We start from the raw sequence: 17,977 nt of genomic DNA, 5'->3' as shown, positions 1-17,977 counted from the left end.
ACTAACAATAATAATTCACCAGGACAAAAGCTGTGGATATATATATACATTACTTGTCAACAATCCTTGAGGCTTCTACATCATCCCATGGAATGTTGTGAAGACTCATGTCCTCTATATTCCGTATAGCAATGGTTGCACTTTCATCATCCTTTTTCAAAAGAATTGTTCCATTTTTTGTCCATATGTACTGAAGATTTGCTGATTTTTTGCGATGCAGACAGCAGTTAAACAGCTTTCTGTTCATTTTTGTTAAACTTTCATTAATGAAGATTTTTGATTTGTTGGCTTGTCTAACTTGTCTAAGTTTTCCCCTGTTGTTATATATTTCATCTCGAATTTTCCTTGTCGTGAATTTGGCAATAATTGTTGGGGGATCTTTGCGACGATCATTTTTAACTACTCCAATTCGATGTGACACACTTATGTCAGCTTTTGTGACTTTTACACCAACTTGTTTAGACACTGCAATGATAATCTCGTCAGTACTTTCTTCTTTGTTGTAATTAATTCCTTTAAATTCCAGACAGTCCCTTCTTCCGTATTGTTCCAGTGCATTTAGTTCATTTTTGCTTTCATTTAGTAGTTTTTTCATTCCTCGATATCTTTCTTCAGTGTCGCATGTTCTGTTTTTACTTTTTTGATTTCCTCCTCATTTGTTGTTACCTTTTTTAGAATACAGTCATATTTTTCAGACAGAAATTGCTTACTTTTTTTAATGATTTGAATCTCTTCCATCATTTCGTTCATTTTTTCGCTGTTTTCCTTTGTTTGGTTTAATACAGCATCAAGTTTGCTTATCCAGGTGGACTGTGCTTGCTGTCCAGTCTTTCTTGGAGTTGTTTTAGACATGACAATTATTTAATTTTATTACCACTTATTACCCTATTCGGCTCTCCAGGCACCTTATTCAAATAGAACCAATGAGTACTGGTCAAAAAGCGGAAGGACACAACAACATAAATACATTTACAGCACCATGGTGTAATTTAAAATACTAATTAAAATACAGGCTTCACATCAGTTATCATTTTATCACTGTTTTGTGTGTTTGGTGTTCTGTTGTGTGAATACTGATATAATATTTTTCATTTAGTTGCTGTATCTTTCCACAATTGTCTTTTTATGGACTCCACCATTGCCTTTCTGCTTGTGCCTTGTTCACTTTCGTTCCCAAATAAATCCGAAAATGTATCATGTTCTTGTGTTATGTTTGTCCTACAAAAAAATAACATGTGATTGTGAATACAGTGCCTTAGTACCATTACAAAATAGCCACATGTTATTGTGTAGGTGTTAGTCCCCAAAATAAAACTTAACATGTGATTGTTAATACATTTAACAGTATATAGCATTGGGTGGTGCCTTAGTATCATTACAAAAAAAACACATGTTTTTATGTAGGTAGGTGTTCGTCCTACAAAACATAACATGTGAATGTGAAATGAAGTTAAAACCAACAGTACATGCTATTGGGTGCTGCCTTACATTACCAAATAGCCACACAATTTTATCACACTATATAGATTTTGTTACAGTTATGACAAAATGGCTTTACATTTATAAATCACATTTACATATGCTTTGTGGTGTTATGTGATGAAATAGTTATGACATGCATCTACTGTTCATACTCACTTGCATTGCAAATCAATCTGAATATAGTTTCCTAATATCATCAAAAAATGTCCACTTATTTGGATGCTGTTGTTGCATTTCTGTAAAACTGGGTTTAAATAATTTTACACTTAACAGAAACATGTTTTCTGTATAGCAAAACCAGCATTGAGGTAAAACATTTAGTAATCCTTGTAACTATTTTTCTTGAAAGATGTTTGTTTTGGAACAAGACTACACTTACATGTCATACTCTACCATTTGTTAGGCATTTGTATGTCATGTATATAATACTGACCAGAGAATTTGCAGAGGGGTTTCTACATCTGCTAACATCAATTGTCACTACCATATATTAAGTACATAAACTGAAGCTGAACAGATAGGCAAATTAACATTTTTTCTAGTTGGTCAACCTGCCAGCAATGGGCCTGACAACAAGCCGACTATACTTTCCCGTTGCACATTTCGCCTGATCGGCAGTTTACACCCTAAATCTATCTCTACAAAATGCTTTCCGATGCAAAGCAAATAAACTGGCAAATAACATATTTTTACCCTCCAACTAACCTGACAACACAGCAAACGCGCCTTAACAAGAAGGCGGATTAAGCACGAAACGGATTAAACCACCTAGTCGGGGCGGATTCAGCATTCAATCCGTTTCAGCGGCAAAAACGAGAGAAGCGGATTGACGAAACGGATTCGAATCCGTTTCAAGCGTCCATGTAAACAGGGTTAAATTAGTTGATTTGTGTTGGCGAATTTTAAATTTGCACGGTGAAAAACATGCTGGTATTCAATAATCCTCTTCCATTTTTTTTTCTTCTGGTGGATATTATTTGAGTTTCAATGCACTGACGCACGAACTGGGAATTACCCCGTTGTGTGCACAGATATATCCTTCGTGGGTCAACGTTCGCTTAGACCAGTGGTTCTCAAACTTTTTCATATTTTTTTCAAAACGGTCCCTTCGCCATTATTTCGAGGGCTCGCGGTCCTTAACTGTAAATGTGTATTTCACACAAACGAAAGTTGATTGCAGGATTTTAGCTAGTTATGCAAAATTGCGCATAACAATCATCCAAAGACAGCATGTAACATCACAAACAGGACAAAAACATTACGATTGTGCGCGAACAATTGCATTTTTTGACAGTTGTCATTCAATAAAGGCAATTGTTTAGCAATGGAGACAGTCGATTCTCAATTCTACTTTGATTTAAACTTATTTAGTGGCACAAACTGACGCCAAATAAGATTATAGAATTACTTCAACCGCTTCGCGGTTCCCCCAAAATTGCCTCACGGACCCCTAAAGGACCGCGGACCCCAGTTTGGGAACCGCTGGCTTAGACTGTGATGTCATTTGTTTACCGCAGAAAAATAAATTACAGATGGAAAATACAAACTGGAATTGCACTGGTGCAATTATATCCGCGTCAGGACCAAAGTACAATTAGTTTTAAAGCAAGAACTAAAATGTCCCTTTTTTCTTTAGTTTCTGTCGTATCTTTATGAAATCATTCGCACTATCTAGTATTATGTGTCATGAATGCGGTGTAGCTGCATTTCGTTTAGTTACGCTCCATGATGCATTTATTTCCGTCGTTAGCGTAGGATTTGGGCCCATAAGCTTGAAGCTAACACTAACTAATATCAAAGCAAATCTTTAAAAGAAGCAATAACGCAGTGTTCACTTATCATAAAATCAAAGTAACTAATGCAGTAATCAAAGTTTCCCTAGGCAAACGGAGCAAAAAATAAAGTATTGTGAATTGTGTTACCTAGGACTCTGTTCTTTTCCTCACCAAAAAGACATAAAGAGAACATGGGTAAAGAAACAAGGTATAACAAAAATGAAAAAACTTATTCAAAATCCATCACACAACATACTTGGGTTGTTTGGACAATTGATTTGGTACTCTGTTGGATAATAAACATGCCGTGTTTCCAAGGAAACATGTGTAGGAACTGTTCCATTCACAACTACACGTGTAATACAACAAATCTACCGATATGCCGCAAGCATCGTCAAATAACTCACTGTCATACAAACGGGAGGCATATTTCCAAAATGTTTCCGAATTCGAACCACAGGGCTTTTTAAGCCAATCACAAAGGCGGGTTTTCCCGGGTCATGTGACTTTTTAACAAATCAGCGTAGTCGACTCATTGAACCAATCAGAAGACAGCTTGCGTAGTAACCAGTCAATCTGCCTTGAGTTACTATATTTGAAAGTTAAGGTTGTGCGTGGTTTTATAATTGTATTACTAAAATAAAAGCATTTTAAAAGGCATTTTTAATAATTAATCACAAGCTTTTTTATAAATAATTATCGGATATTGTTAAGTGGATTCCATGCAGCAAATTGCGGAACTTGAAGGCATGCAGCAAATTGTGAAACTTGAAGGAAAATTAGTAACAAAAGGAAATGAAGAAATGGTTTTTAGATTGACCTCACAATCAGCAAAAGACTGGGACGAGTGGCTTGAGTCTTTTTGTGTAGTTTCTAGTACTAGCTGGAATGTATGCCAAACATTTTTCAACCCTAAAGTATTTTTGGGAAACCTTTAAATGCCATCTTAATCAGTTTTGCCAACATAAAATTGGTGCATCAAATTCAACACTTTGTGTCCTGTGTCTATGGATGTTAAAATCAAACTTTACACCAAGTCAACTAAACATCAGATAAGTTGGTTTCTACTCATCCGTGTATGCCAGTTAACGACAATCACTTGCTTCAAGCTGCCGGAAACCTTGGTTAGCTAAAGATCAGTGAATCTACAAAAAAATTTTGGCAATGATTGTTAGTGTCTCAAGCATTAAAAAGTTCAAACCCATGAGACCAAGTTGCTTGTTACAGATGGAATAAGTGCAGCAGTCACTAACAACTGCCATAATCCAAAACCCTGCTCTATGTACTATCTCTGGGATCAGTGGCGTAAATATAACTTTGGGGCATCAAGTGGTATAAATTTGTTTTGTGCTATACAGAAGTATGCCGATAAATCTGAGGCTAGGATCTGCCTTTAGCAGTTTAAAGGATTTTATGTTCGTGCCATTGTCCGATCATGGAAAGAATCGACAAAATGATGTTACAATCTTCTGAGATGGTGTTTGTGGCTTCTACAACCAATCTGGACCGGACTAATGCCTCACTTACAGTTATGTGGTAGTCCAATTGGGGATGTATCAGGGATCAGCACCTCAGAAGCATATGTATGTAGTAGTTGCTTTTGGTCAGTAGCAGGCACCATCTGTGGAATTCATTAGTGATTTGGCCACCACACATCTACACAAGATCATGGTGGCTGTTCAAATGCCATGGAAATCAATCCACCCACTTCATTGTCTGATGGCATTGCGGGACCCTCATAAACATAAACCAGTGACTGAATGTCCAGACTACACTGCAGAGAACTTTTCTTAAATTTGATAGCGTTCTGAGCTTACAAGCACTCTAGTGACTTTCATTAAAAGAAAACTAATGAAGCAGTAGAAAGGTTTAAGAACTTTATCTCTTCTGCTCATTTTGTTGCACAAATAAGATCAGCACTTCATTCATTTGGAAGAAACTCAATTGGCAACCGCAATGCTTAATAGCAAAATACATTGTATTTCTGGTATTGACATTAAAATGATATATTTTCTTGGTATGGTTGGTACAAAAATTCATTTCCTTTTGTGTTTTACTCTTTTCCTGCAGCTTTTCCGTGTATTTTTGTGTTATTACCTATTTGCTATTCCAGAACCTGCATTATACCAATAGATTATCATTGGATCTACTTTATAGAACTGTTGACTGATTATTTTTGACTGTGGTTACTGCATGAATAATAAACAAACTTTTGGATGACTGTTGAAATGAGTGATATAGTGTTTTAATTTAGGTACAACTGTTTTGTTCCAAAAAAGAGTTGCAATTAAATAAACTAATGTAAACCATGAAGGAAAATAAATAGCCTGTGTAGCAAGGTCAAGACAAACTAATTTAACTTGCTGACAAATATGACTGGTAATATAGAGTGCTGTCAATACTACCCAAGCTTGCTTACCCTAATTTAGAGTATTGTAAGTAAAATGGTGTTTTGTATTATACATGTGATTATAAATGAATAAAAAAAACTGGTGTAAACAAGAAAAATAAAATATCTGAGAAAAAGCTGCTCACATCAGGTGAGATAAGGAAAATAAATTTCTGACACTGCTGCATAGTTTTAGATGGCAGCTATTCTGTACAACATTTTTTGGGACTATTATCATTTCAATGTCACAAGAAAAACAATAAATTTGCTAGCACAAGTAAATCTTCTCATAACTTACTTTATACTGTAGTAGTTTTTCTTAATCCTGCATTTGTTCTCAAGCACACTACTTCAATTTGCTATTTAAAATCGCTTCTGTTTTATTGTAAACTTATGACAAAATTAGCATGCACAATCAAAATAACATATACATTGGTGGCACAGAACAACATTCAAAACTGAAAATACGGGGAGTAATTGGAACAACTATGCAAATGGAGTGTACACTTATGTTAGAACTGCACTGTGTACAATTATAAACCATTCATCTCCGTAGGTTAGGAACAGTTTGTTGATCCCAAGGTATGGCATGCTATGCATGTGTTAAATTGCGTTGATCATAGGTGCTTGCACTAGAGACAATGAGGCATAATACACTGTTTTTATGCCATGCAAACTTTCCTGCATGCAGTGCTCATCATATACAAAGTAAAAAATATACAAAGTAAAATTTTGACATTGATGGATTGAAGGGGTTGCGTTGCTATCCTAAACAAACACATAGCATTAATAATAGAAAATATTTTGCACAAAAGCTATTTCAGACTTAATAAAAAGTATCAGTGTATAATCTAACATTAATGGAGCATATATTGCACAAAAGTGATTTTACACCCAATAAAAATTATGTGTGTATAATTTACTGCTATACTTAACCTAATAAACATTACCTTCAGTTTAAACATCCAAAATGCATCAGTCTTTACTATGTTCCGACTTGTAAAAATGTTTTTTTCATTCAAAACTGACATAAAACTTGCAACGTCGACAATACTGAAGTCAAAGTAACCGCTTAGCAACCTGGACGTGACGTATCGACAACCCGCAGATTTCCGCTGCTGTGATTGGCTGAAAAAGCCCTGTGGTTCGAATTCGGAAACATTTTGGAAATATGCAAACGGGAGGGGTCAATAGCACAATCCTAAAAATAGAAATCAGAAATTAAATTTGCGATTTCCGTGGACTTCGACGACATATTCCGTTGTTTGGAAGCAGAGATAACTGTTGAAATTATCAATATTTCTTAGTGGAATTTAGGAGCACCATGGAACAGTTGATCAAAATCATTCAGATATACTCTAAAATCAGAACGTCTCAGCTGGTTTAAATTAAAAATTTTTTTTTTCATAAGTTCGTTTTCTGTATGATATTGCCAAAAATCTGCTCTCTGCTACTTTGACGTGCAAAATAAAACGCACGTTAAAACGTTTTAATAAAAACTTAGATCACTAGATTTATGAAGTTATTACGAAACATAACAGGACATTGATTTACTGCAGATCACAGCGCCCAAACGATTTCTATTAACTATGTCATACTGAGAATACTTAACCACTGATGGTTCGCTAGTGAAAATCTGTAAACTTGGCAAGTTGCGAGTTTTCAAAACATTAATCCAAATTTATCTGCGTAATTTTTCGACAAGTTGCACAAAGGTGGTCGATGTTTGTTGGAACGATTGCTTTCGTAATATATGCTGTTTATTTATAATAGACAGTAAGCGACTTCAAAGGGTTTCGGCCAATACAGAACGTGTGCGTTTTTGTTTAAGCAAACAGGGTTTGAAATAAAACTTAAATTTATATTGATAATATTGTTGTCTTATGGATGTAATACTATCAACGCATAAAACACTACACTAAACCGACTGTGTTAACGCTCATACAGCACATGTCGCACCACAGAGCGACGCAGAAAAAAACACAAGAGTTTTTTTTGCAAAAACAATAGATGTGCAAACATTTTGTTTTTGGCCCTTTCATGTCAAAACATTTCTTAGAAATCATTTTACATTTTTATGAAGACAATTGTTGATGTCAACTTCGCCATCAAAGACAGTGTTAGATCGCAGACTAAAAACATCCGGTTTGTGGCTAAAACGCAGAAGCACAAGTATTATAGCAAAATTTCTGGATGGACGGTCGCAAAGTTGAGGCTGAGTTTACTTTTGTAAAGACAACCGACAATGAAGAAAGAAATCTGTCTGATTTTCTTAATTTCGTATTTGATGATTGTGCATGGCAAAGGTCTGGTAGATTCGGTAAGTTTTCTTTTTTATTGTTTATCCTGTTGATTCTGTTAATTTGGACTTAATATACAACGCCTTCCCGCTTAGACTGAAAGAAACAGTTTCAATAGAGATACAGCAATTTGTTGGCACTTTTTTGTAATTATCTTAATTTGTTGACACTTGTTTGCAACTGTCTTAATTTCCAACTCTATCAGATGATTAATAGGTTCTAAAAAAATAATTACGTTTTTTTACAGTCAGATTTAAATGACACGCCGAAAGTCGCGAAGAGGTGGGGATATAAGTTCAATTGTGATAAAATGTTGATCAGGTCACTTTTACTGGACCAGACTATAAATTGGTCAATTTTTATTTGTGTGTTAGACCTATGTGTCTTACATTTTTTTGCCTCGCGAGACCTATTCCAAGTTTCGATGTCCCATTTTTGTTGCAATCAGAGACTAATACGTGTGTACAAAACAAACTGACATTGCACATAACTACATGACAAATTAAAACCTGGTCAAAAATAATTACTTCCCCCTTGTTTCTTTTTTAAATTAAACTTTACGTTTTGTGTTTATAGAACACGGGATTCGTCAAAGAAAGCAGTAACGTATCAAACAACAAACTGGTGCTGTAAGCTTCAGCTGCCAATTTGCTGCTCAAAATAATGTTGTGTTAAAGCGGATGCTTTATTTCATTGCAGTTCGATAATAAAGAAGAACGCGCAACAACAAAAACGCGCTTATAATGCAACAACGACAATGCGAGAAAAAGGCAAAACGCACGCTTCGATAAACACGATTGTACACATGCAAGAGAGGTCGCCACAGTGTAACGTATTCTAAAAACGTTGTTTGCTGAAACTGAATAAAATGCCGGACTCAACCAGCAACAAAATAAAGCATGCAATTTACAATCAGCTAAAACAGAAGAAGCCTGTAATGTTGTTGAGATGGTTGGTCACAAACTTTCTTTATGATAACTATTCCGTACGCTCACCAATGTCTTTTTGGGTGCTAATTTCAGCTTAGAATTAAAATTAAAGTTATGTTATTAAAACATTAACTTCCTTGCTTACCTAAAAAGAAGTCTTTGGTGTAATATAACGTTTACAACACCAAACAATTAAAACTGGACAACATTATGCAATTAGGTTTTTGCAATGTCTAATTGTCCACTGAAGGTACAAGCTTAACGACTTCAACAGGCATTGCAATGTGGCAGTCAGCTTTGCAACAATTTCCTTTTCCAACGTGTCCCTACACAAAATCTACCATTCATTCATTCTGTTCGCGCGTATCAAACAATTCTATTCGAGTACGTGTGGAAAACTTTATTGCTACGCTTTAAGGGCTATCTTTTTGCACTCACACTTGAGTTAAAAGTTTCATATTTAAAAACATGCTGATACTACTACGATATGCACTGCGGATTAATCGTTGACATATTGCATTTGTCCGCGGTGTGCAACTTGAGAGTAGGGGCATTGTCCTTACTATCTAAACGCGTGTGCTTGGCAACCACTAGCAGATTTGATCATCTCAAATTTAAATAGTTAAGGGTGACTAAGAGAATAAAGGGTCGCATTAAGGTTTGGTAAATACTTATGGGTCCGCAAATGAGTAACTGTTTAGTATAAAAAAAAGTAAATTTGCTGTTCTAATCGACTTGATGTTTTGGAACCTAAATCGTTTTACCATAAAGTGTCGATGTTCGCAACACGCGTTTGTATCATCAGAAGCACGACTTCATTGCCTTACAACAGATACATACGGGAAAAATTCAATCGTCTTCGCATGCCGATCGATCATTATTCAGCGACCCACAGGTTGCACACCCTTTGCATATACCATAGTACAGTACTTTACAAAATGATTCGGTTGAATCTTCACTGACAGTACTATGTAAAGTAAAGCTTTTTGACAGTTTAACTTTGTAAAGTTTTTAGACAGAATAAAAGTTTATTACGAAAATACACTGTCCTGATATTTATGTTTGATAAGTAATAATGGCCAGGCCTAGGTTGTTTAAAGATATGTCACATTTGGCTTATCTATTCAATGCTCACTTTGCCAATGCATAACACGCCCACGACAACGTAAGTGATATGGTACGACATATAATTTTTACCAAACAAACACAGGAATGGAACTTATTTTAATATTTTGATTTAATTAGCCGGATATCATAGAAAAAAATTAAAGATGCAACACCAACGTTTTCCCTGCATCAGAATTTCTTTAAACAGAACACAATATATATCTTTCGCTACAAAACATGTTCAAATCAATAAATGGGCGTATAATGTGATAAACAAAACACAAATACAAGCATCGGTAAGTGAATTGATGCCGAGTTTTACAAAAATGCAAGATGGCGAACATAAAATATGACGTCAATTTATGTGACGTCGCTAATGCGTCCCACAAGAACTCAAACTCAAAGTCCGACAAACTTCCCATACAATGCAACGTTCGTCAAAATAAAAAAATCGATATGTTTAAAATAATATTTAGTTGGCAATTGCAACACATTGCTGTAACGTTTATCACTGGATTAGCAACGTTTAAAACTGTTTCGTCAAGTTGTTGTTGTACACAATAATGAACATACATTCACTAGAGAACAATAGTGTGTTTGAAGTAGTGATGTACCGAATCGGTGAAATTTTAATTCGACCGAAACCGAATATTCGGCGGTTTTGCCGAATGAATTCGACCGAATCATTTATGACGTCACGCGAAGTCGTACCCTACGCGTTTCACATGAAAACATAATCTACCAGGCAATTAGTGCAGAATGGTTGTGTTTCACTTTTTACTTTAGTTCTGTGGGGTTTAAAATTGTATCAAGCATGATTGCCAATCCGACAATGAATCACTGATTTTCAATTGTCTGCAGTGGGAAAAAGCTAAAATGTAGCAAAATATAAATTGATCGACGCGATTTTCGTTGGTACTAAGCAGAAAAGACCCGTTTAAGGCTTTAAATGTGTGTTCGTAAAAGAGTCGGTTTCGACCGAATCGCAAAAAAATATTCGACTGAAACCGAATCTTTGCAAAAGTGGCCAATTCGGCCGAATAATCTCTAGTTTGAAGTCATAAACAAGACAATAACCAAAAAAGAGGTTGCAGTTTTAATCCACGGTTTGTGGCTGAATCGCTAGCACGCTAGTTTAAACACAAAATCGTTCTTAGTTTTCTTGGAATTTTAGACGATATTTCGTACGATATCGCAACAATCTAACCAAAAGATCCACGGTGACCGCCACCGTGCTTTAGAAACCCAAGGTGGCGGCGCCAACGCCTACTCGGCGGCTATGCGTAAGTGAATACAGGAAAGTATATTAATCCATATTCATTAATAACATCAAAAAGAATTAAATCGGTTCAGTTTACATTTACAGTGATAGCCAAAACAATGAAGCGACATAACCTTTTTACAGTTTGTAACTTATCACTTTTATCGATAAAATATCATAATTGTCGAATCCAAGTCTCTCTGAAAATGAGCATAATCAACTGGAGTAAGTTTCTTTACTACATTGTTCGGTAATCCGTTCCAATCTGGTTGACACAAAATATATTTGAAGAAAAAATATTTGAGCACACAAACTGTTTGTACTTGTAAAGTTATTGCAGTCATCCAAGTAGGAATTATCTGGATTCTTCATTCCTTCAACACACACAAATTCCCTTCGCCAATCATTTACCTTAAATTCGGATGATGTATAATTAGGCATTAATTAGAGCCCAGTAACTTTAAAACCTTTAATAATTTTTTTATATTTACTGTTGTATTTTTTGTACAGTTTTATGAACCTGGAGCGACTTACTTAACAGCAGGACACATTTCGTAAACGCTTCCTGTTCTTCTAATTCATTATCAATACTCATATTGTTAAACATTGATATTGAAAGCTTGGTACAAATAAGTTTCGCGTAAATAATTGGTTTCACTATTCGAAAAGCACAAGCAGCATTGAAGCTAAATAAACTGGACAAGACGTATTTGAAAAAGGCAGAAAACTGTTTTGCGGATTAAAATGCCATAAACTGCAGGTTACTTAATTGGTTGAAGCACGTTCGTCTTCATCTGTTTCAAATCGATAAAAAATAAAATTTAAAACTCAGCTACAGTATTTTAACTCTTGAAATGTATTAATATTAGGACTCAGCATCATTATACTAACTGTTAAAACCTGAACTAAACTAGTTACACGGAGCCCAATGTAGCAGCTTTACATTGCATTTGTAAGTTGTAAGTGAGTAATTCATGACGGTTTTTTTGCAGACAAATAAGCTACTTATACACAGTTATTTCATCTGAAAAAATAATTAGGTTCAAGAAAACAAAATGATCAAGGGTGAAGTACAAAATAAATTTGTGTCAACTGCCGTAATGCGATGGTAAGTATATTATCACGGTTTCCTGCAACACCTTTGGCAACTTATCCGATCTTAAGTAACTCAAAGTGCATGACGATTTGGTTTGCAATTAAATAATAAGACTACGATAACATGTTTCGTAGATGTTTCACCCCCAAACCACTGGATAATAATAATAGTGTCATAGCCAAAATGCATTGGTATTTATTTTTACTGGCCTGTCTGAATTTGTTTAACAACGATGATGTAAAAAATAACAACGATATAAACGATTGCAGTACAACTCATTCTTATTAAAACCTAACAGAATATGATCAAACCAGGTTAAATTTTATATACACAAGTACAGCAAACATACAAAATAATTGGGTGATAGATTTTGTTTATGTAACAATCTAATTAATAGTGCGAAATAAACAGCCTCATATCAAGTGGTATAGTCCCCGTAATTATCCGAAATTGATGTCGATTTGGATAAAAAGTTAACGATAAAATATCATAATTGTTGAATCTAAATCACTTTGTGAATGAGAATATTCAACTGGAGTCGTTTCGTTCAAGATGGTAAACAGCAATCCATTCCAATCTACAGTGAGAATAAAAGATAAGTTCAAAGAAACCTTTTAAAAAAACAGAAAAGTTACTTGTAAAATCATTGCAATCGTCCAAGTATCGAGAATCTGGATTTTTCATTCCTCCAACACAAACAAATTCGCTTCGCCAATCGTTCACTCTAAACAAATTGGAGCTTTTAAAAAGTACATCCCACTAAATAAGTCTTACCTAAACTTTTTTTGTACCACCTTATACAGATTTATAAATTCAATAATCCCCCTTTAGTGTCAATTGAACAATGTTTGAATATTTATTTAATTTTAGTCAAAAGGGTGGTGTGATATCTACACGTACTCTACAACCACTGTTTTGTACATAGCAGTCTTACTTTACAGCAGGACACATTGCGTAGACGCTCCCAGTTCTTCCATAAGCACGAAACTGAACAAAACCGGTCGGTAGAGGTTTTACACTTGGTGGCAGCATCGAGTTAACCACTGAATCGTTTCCGATGGAAAATTGAACTGGTACTGAAAGTACGTCATCATCATAAAAGCAATCCGGGCCTTAAGCAAAAACAAAAGTGATTAAAGTAATAGGAAAGCTTAAGCACTATTAAGAAAAAAAATAGTATACTTAGGAACACTATACACGGACTTGAAAAGTAATTTAAGCATAAACATTACTGCCAAGGTACTGGTGTATATAGAATACATCGTTCAGACGTTTCGACAATCTCTGTGCACCGATGATGACAATGCTTAAAAAATAGTATACATAACGAATATTGTTTTTCACCTTTTCAATAGTTAAGCATGCATAAATGATTGACGTGTAAACTGCTAATTTTTTACTTACAAAAGTTGTCTGTTTCTGAAATTAGTTCCAATATTTTGTAAGTAACATTGTTGATCTCTGCTTCAGGAATTAAAACGCCACCTTTTCTGAATATTAAAATTAATCAACAATTTTCCAAAAGTTTTGTTTAAACAACAGAACATTGAACAACAGTTTACCTCGAAATCAATGTGTAACCAAAAAGCGTGTTGGATACAGCGCTGTAAATTCTCCAATCAAAATCATAGTATGTACTGTATTGATAGTTGCTTAACCTAATTTCGGGAATTCCGGATGATTTCCAATCCTGTGTGATAGCAGAAAGATATTGTCAACAAAATTGTTACTGTCAAACTTATTCTAATGCACAGTTTTGTTTTCAGAAATAAATAAATATAAATTATTCATTTTATTCAAGTTTTTTCTACTTTTATTCTACAGGCAAACTTTTTGCCAAATATTTCGGACTGACTTTTGTTAAATAATTTGGAAAAAAATGATGATAAATCACTACAACATACATCAGAAACTTACACAAAAACTACTTAGAGCCATGGCCAAAATGGACAACATTTTTTTTACTTTTTTAATATTTTAAACGCTTATATTTTACCAGCACTGCTTTAGCAGACAGGAAGTTCAAAACAACATTTGTGAAGTAATTATATCTATGCGCAGTAATAGCAGACCAACACTATTTACCTTAACATTGATGGTATAAAACAAAACATCACACAAGCTGGCATTCGTCACGCCATATTTACATCCCGCTTCATAATGTAAAAAGAAACTGTTATGGAACCGGGGCACTGATCAAAGTTTACCACAGCAAACAAAGCAACGAATGGATGTATTTTTCTGCTGGACTGCATAATATTGCCAGGATCGCATCTTAATAAAAATGTAAATCTCACATCGAAAAGCAGGCTTTTGACAAATTTGACTTACTTGTAATCCAATCCGTAGGTTAACGGGCGGGTCTGACAATTAGATCTATACTTCAAATAGCAATATTGAAATGTATAGAATGAGATCTAAATATTCAATTATCGATTAAATTCGAACGACAATGTGAAACTTAGATCACTTACCTCCATTCCGTAATTTTCTCCAAACAAATTATTATCATGCAACCGATTAGAGCTTGAACCGTAGTCGTAAAAATAGAAATCATAAATTAAATTTGTGATTTCTGTTGATTTTGCAGCAAGTCGGTCCAGGACTGAATTCACATTAGGGTAAAAAGCTGAAATTACAAACAATGAAAAACGATATATTTTGGTTTCAAACTAAACTTTAGCTAATTTATAGCATGTCGTTTCTTTCAGTAGCAGTGTTGGTATTTAATCCATGCTCTAACACAGCAACTTATAGCATCAGCAATGTTTTTTTGTTGGAACCAGTGATGGGGAGACTCGAGTCCGATTTGAGTCACCTTTTTAAAAGACTTGACTTGACTCGAGTCTCAGTTGTGAAAAGACTCGACTTGACTTGGACTCTTTATTTCACCAACAAAATGGAAATTTCTTGTAATGAATTATCGGTTCAGTTGGCTTCAGCCCAATAACAGCAGCAATTTAATTTTTTGCTTAATTTTAACGTGACAAAGTCGCTGCTACATGCACAAACTTTCTTATGCTGGCATTAAGCGTTGTACCTGTTGCTTGGGTTAAGGTAATCGAATACAGTACATGTCAAGGCCAAGTATTCACTTTTATACGCGCTTATATTACCGAACAAACGCTCTAGCGCATGCAGTAAAATATAAATTTTTGGTTTTGAAAAACTCCTTTGAACAGATTGACGTTTTTTTCCAAGCTGTTTAATGAGTGTCAATTAACGTGTTGCATTAAAGTTGACCCTACTTTAAGAAAGGGACGTTGATGGGATATGTTCACTGTAATGAAGTGGTGTCCGTTTTTAAGGAAAAAAGTCGAGATGATTCATTCAAATATATTAACTATCGAAATCCTAAACCTTTCCTTGCAAAAAACATTTTGGGCCTTGCCTTGACTCGAACCGCTAATGACTTGACTCGACTTGACTTGGGACTCGAACCCCTACTGACTTGACTTGAGACTCGACTGATAGGACTCTTTACCCAAACCTGATTAGAACCGTCAAACAAAAACGCCATACCATTCGCTGGCTTCAGTGGGTAATGGTGATTGTAAATGTTTTGCAAATTTCCTCCATAATTTTTCATAAATCCGTTTGCAGTTTGGTATTGCAGAAAACTCTGCTCTCTGCTAAAATTCAGTGGTGTTTGGTTTGGAACATGACGTAACATAATGTCTTTGCCCTAGAAATATTTCCTTGTTGTATTTTAAGCATATTTTTACGTCACACACTATTTGCCTCATATTCATAATAAGTTTGACTTTTAAAGTCTGAACTTGTGCAAGTTTCAAGTGATCCAAACGTATTTGTGTTCATCCAGTTTTGGTAGCCTTAAATTGCAAATAGAAAAGTAAGCATATATTTCCGGTGTAATTAAAGTAATACAGTTTACCCAAGGAAGTTTGGTTAGTGTTGGTCGTCAGAAACCACATATCATCATAAGTTTCTGTTATATTGAGATTGTCGTTAATAGTTGCTGCTAGAATCCATCCACCGCCAGCAGCTTCCATGTCACAGTGAGCCTAAGAACAAGTGCTTTCCAGATCATTTTTTAAATGGGAATGCAAATGGAAATGGTTGTAGACACGTAATCTGCTTTCAAACACCAATGACCGTTTTTTTACAGAACACTTTTTACCCTTGAACCGCTAAAAAACGACGAAAAGTAACCTTATGCAAAGTAAAAAAATACTAAACTGTTTGTTGCGTATCACTGGTGTAAGACAAAGACGATATAAGATATTTTAAGAGTTAAGAGCATATCTGAAAAAAAAAAATTCAAATGTATAAAAATGTATGTACTTCAAACGGTGTGAGTGACGGTTTTATGACGTAGATTCCATCTTTAAATCCAGCATCTCTCAGTTCAACACATGAACGGACAGGATTGGAGAAAGTACCAAGCGGTCGTTTTGCAGTCGTCTGCAGTGCTACAAAATAATATGATGAATCAATCTACTTATATGTAGGACTAACTTATTTTTTTTAGTTTTAAAAACACTCTCATATCCACATTGGGGTATAAGTTTGATTTAGGCCTGAATTTATTTGATTAGATTAGTTGATCTGTGTTCTCAACGTGGTATTTGATATGTGCTATTTTGTTTACCAATTAAAAATGGGTTAGATCAGTGGTTCTTAACCTTTTTGAAACGGCCGAACCCCCACGATATTCTTCAGCCTGTGGTCGAAAAAAAAGTTACATCCTGGGTTTTAAGTCCATTTTGTTTGGTGGGTCATAATTAGTTTTTATTCAAACGTAGTGGCAACAGTTACTGTTTGTCATTTTGTTAAATTCTGACGTATCGTATCGTATTTTATTTTGTTCACGTGCACTTGAACGCGACAAGCACAGTAACTTATGACGGTACAATGGCACGACAAACACAGGACACAGCTGCTGAAACCTAGCGGTTGAAAATACGCTAAAATAGTACTAACAGATGAAAGGCAACGGTTATTGTTAACTCCGTTATTGTTGTTGTGTCTAATTGGTTTGTTTTGCCAATCATATTTTCACTACATCATATTTCCATGGCATATATCTTGTTTTACCACCTGTTACGATTGTTGTGTTTAATCGGTTTGTTTTGCCAATCATATTTTCACTATATCATATTTCCACGGCATATATCTTGTTTTACCACACGCTGTATATATCTTGTTTCACTACACACCATTCACCTATTTGTTTTATATTGTAATAGTAGTCTTTTCGCCGTTTGTATGATCGACCTTCCCCGCCACTAATTACGCTTGATTGTTGTATCGTTCCCGGATGTGCTCTTGGTCGTCACGTGATTGTTTCTTCCACGTACGTGGCCGCGTCGAACGTGCGAGTAAAATAACGAAGGTCAGTCTTCCTCTGGACTCCTTGCGAGTTACACCTGTTGGTTTCTGTTCTGTGTTGTACTGGCGTTGACTGATTTAATTATTGAGCGCAGCGAATTGAAGTTGGAAATACGTGTTGTTTTACGCCAGTGTATTTTATTGTTTACTTAAACAAGGCGCCTATTAGTGAAACCAGTTTGTGGTCTCTCTTTGGCTTAGTGGTGAGTCGTTATTGCAGGGTTCGGGCCGTTTCCGAATTAGGGAGGTAGTTTTGGTTTTAAAGGTACAGAGTTAGGCTTAAGGG

General features: G+C 35.2%; 2 protein-coding genes and 2 long non-coding RNA genes across 5 annotated transcripts; 1 reads left to right on the top strand and 3 right to left on the bottom strand.

Annotated features, from left to right (window-relative positions):
• Nucleotides 1-49: 49 nt before the first annotated feature.
• LOC145219363 (uncharacterized) lies at nt 50-595 on the bottom strand. The gene has a single exon (XM_080086736.1). It carries the CDS (start codon nt 593-595, stop codon nt 50-52), a length of 546 nt encoding a protein of 181 aa, XP_079942862.1.
• Nucleotides 596-6,001: 5,406 nt separating this feature from the next.
• LOC145220243 (uncharacterized) lies at nt 6,002-6,821 on the bottom strand. The gene is made up of 2 exons (XR_013858046.1): nt 6,597-6,821; nt 6,002-6,414 (listed from the first exon to the last, which is right to left on the bottom strand). It is a non-coding gene; the product is annotated as an uncharacterized LOC145220243 (long non-coding RNA).
• A 660-nt stretch (nt 6,822-7,481) lies between these two features.
• On the top strand, nt 7,482-8,767 carry LOC145219082 (uncharacterized). Of its 2 annotated transcripts, none has more exons than XR_013857849.1 (3): nt 7,482-7,966; nt 8,198-8,228; nt 8,523-8,767. It is a non-coding gene; the product is annotated as an uncharacterized LOC145219082 (long non-coding RNA). The 2 variants fall into 2 exon arrangements; XR_013857850.1 differs by having other exon boundaries at nt 8,194-8,228.
• A 2,637-nt stretch (nt 8,768-11,404) lies between these two features.
• On the bottom strand, nt 11,405-17,443 carry LOC145219362 (intelectin-1-like). The gene is made up of 9 exons (XM_080086735.1): nt 17,398-17,443; nt 16,645-16,772; nt 16,235-16,364; nt 14,814-14,968; nt 13,902-14,029; nt 13,744-13,829; nt 13,274-13,451; nt 12,975-13,063; nt 11,405-11,508 (listed from the first exon to the last, which is right to left on the bottom strand). Exons 1-9 carry the CDS (start codon nt 17,441-17,443, stop codon nt 11,405-11,407), a joined length of 1,044 nt encoding a protein of 347 aa, XP_079942861.1.
• Between the last annotated feature and the right edge of the window lie 534 nt (nt 17,444-17,977).

Source organism: Phallusia mammillata, chromosome 3 (assembly GCF_965637545.1).
Source record: "Phallusia mammillata chromosome 3, kaPhaMamm4.hap1.1, whole genome shotgun sequence".
Classification (NCBI taxonomy): Eukaryota; Metazoa; Chordata; class Ascidiacea; order Phlebobranchia; family Ascidiidae; genus Phallusia; species Phallusia mammillata.
Note: the sequence above shows the minus strand (reverse complement) of the source record. Positions and strands in the feature narration are given on the sequence as shown.

What these genes read in the sequence shown, in the direction of transcription:
- LOC145219363 (XM_080086736.1), bottom strand. Translation starts at nt 595, where the DNA reads ATGAAAAAACTACTAAATGAAAGCAAAAATGAACTAAATGCACTGGAA.
- LOC145219362 (XM_080086735.1), bottom strand. Translation starts at nt 17,443, where the DNA reads ATGATTGGCAAAACAAACCGATTAAACACAACAATCGTAACAGGTG. An exon ending in CACAACAATCGTAACAGGTG is followed by an intron (nt 16,773 to 17,397) that starts GTAAAACAAGAT and finishes ATTATTTTGTAG; the next exon opens with CACTGCAGACGACTGCAAAA. An exon ending in GCAATGTGTCCTGCTGTAAA is followed by an intron (nt 13,064 to 13,273) that starts GTAAGACTGCTA and finishes CAATTTGTTTAG; the next exon opens with AGTGAACGATTGGCGAAGCG.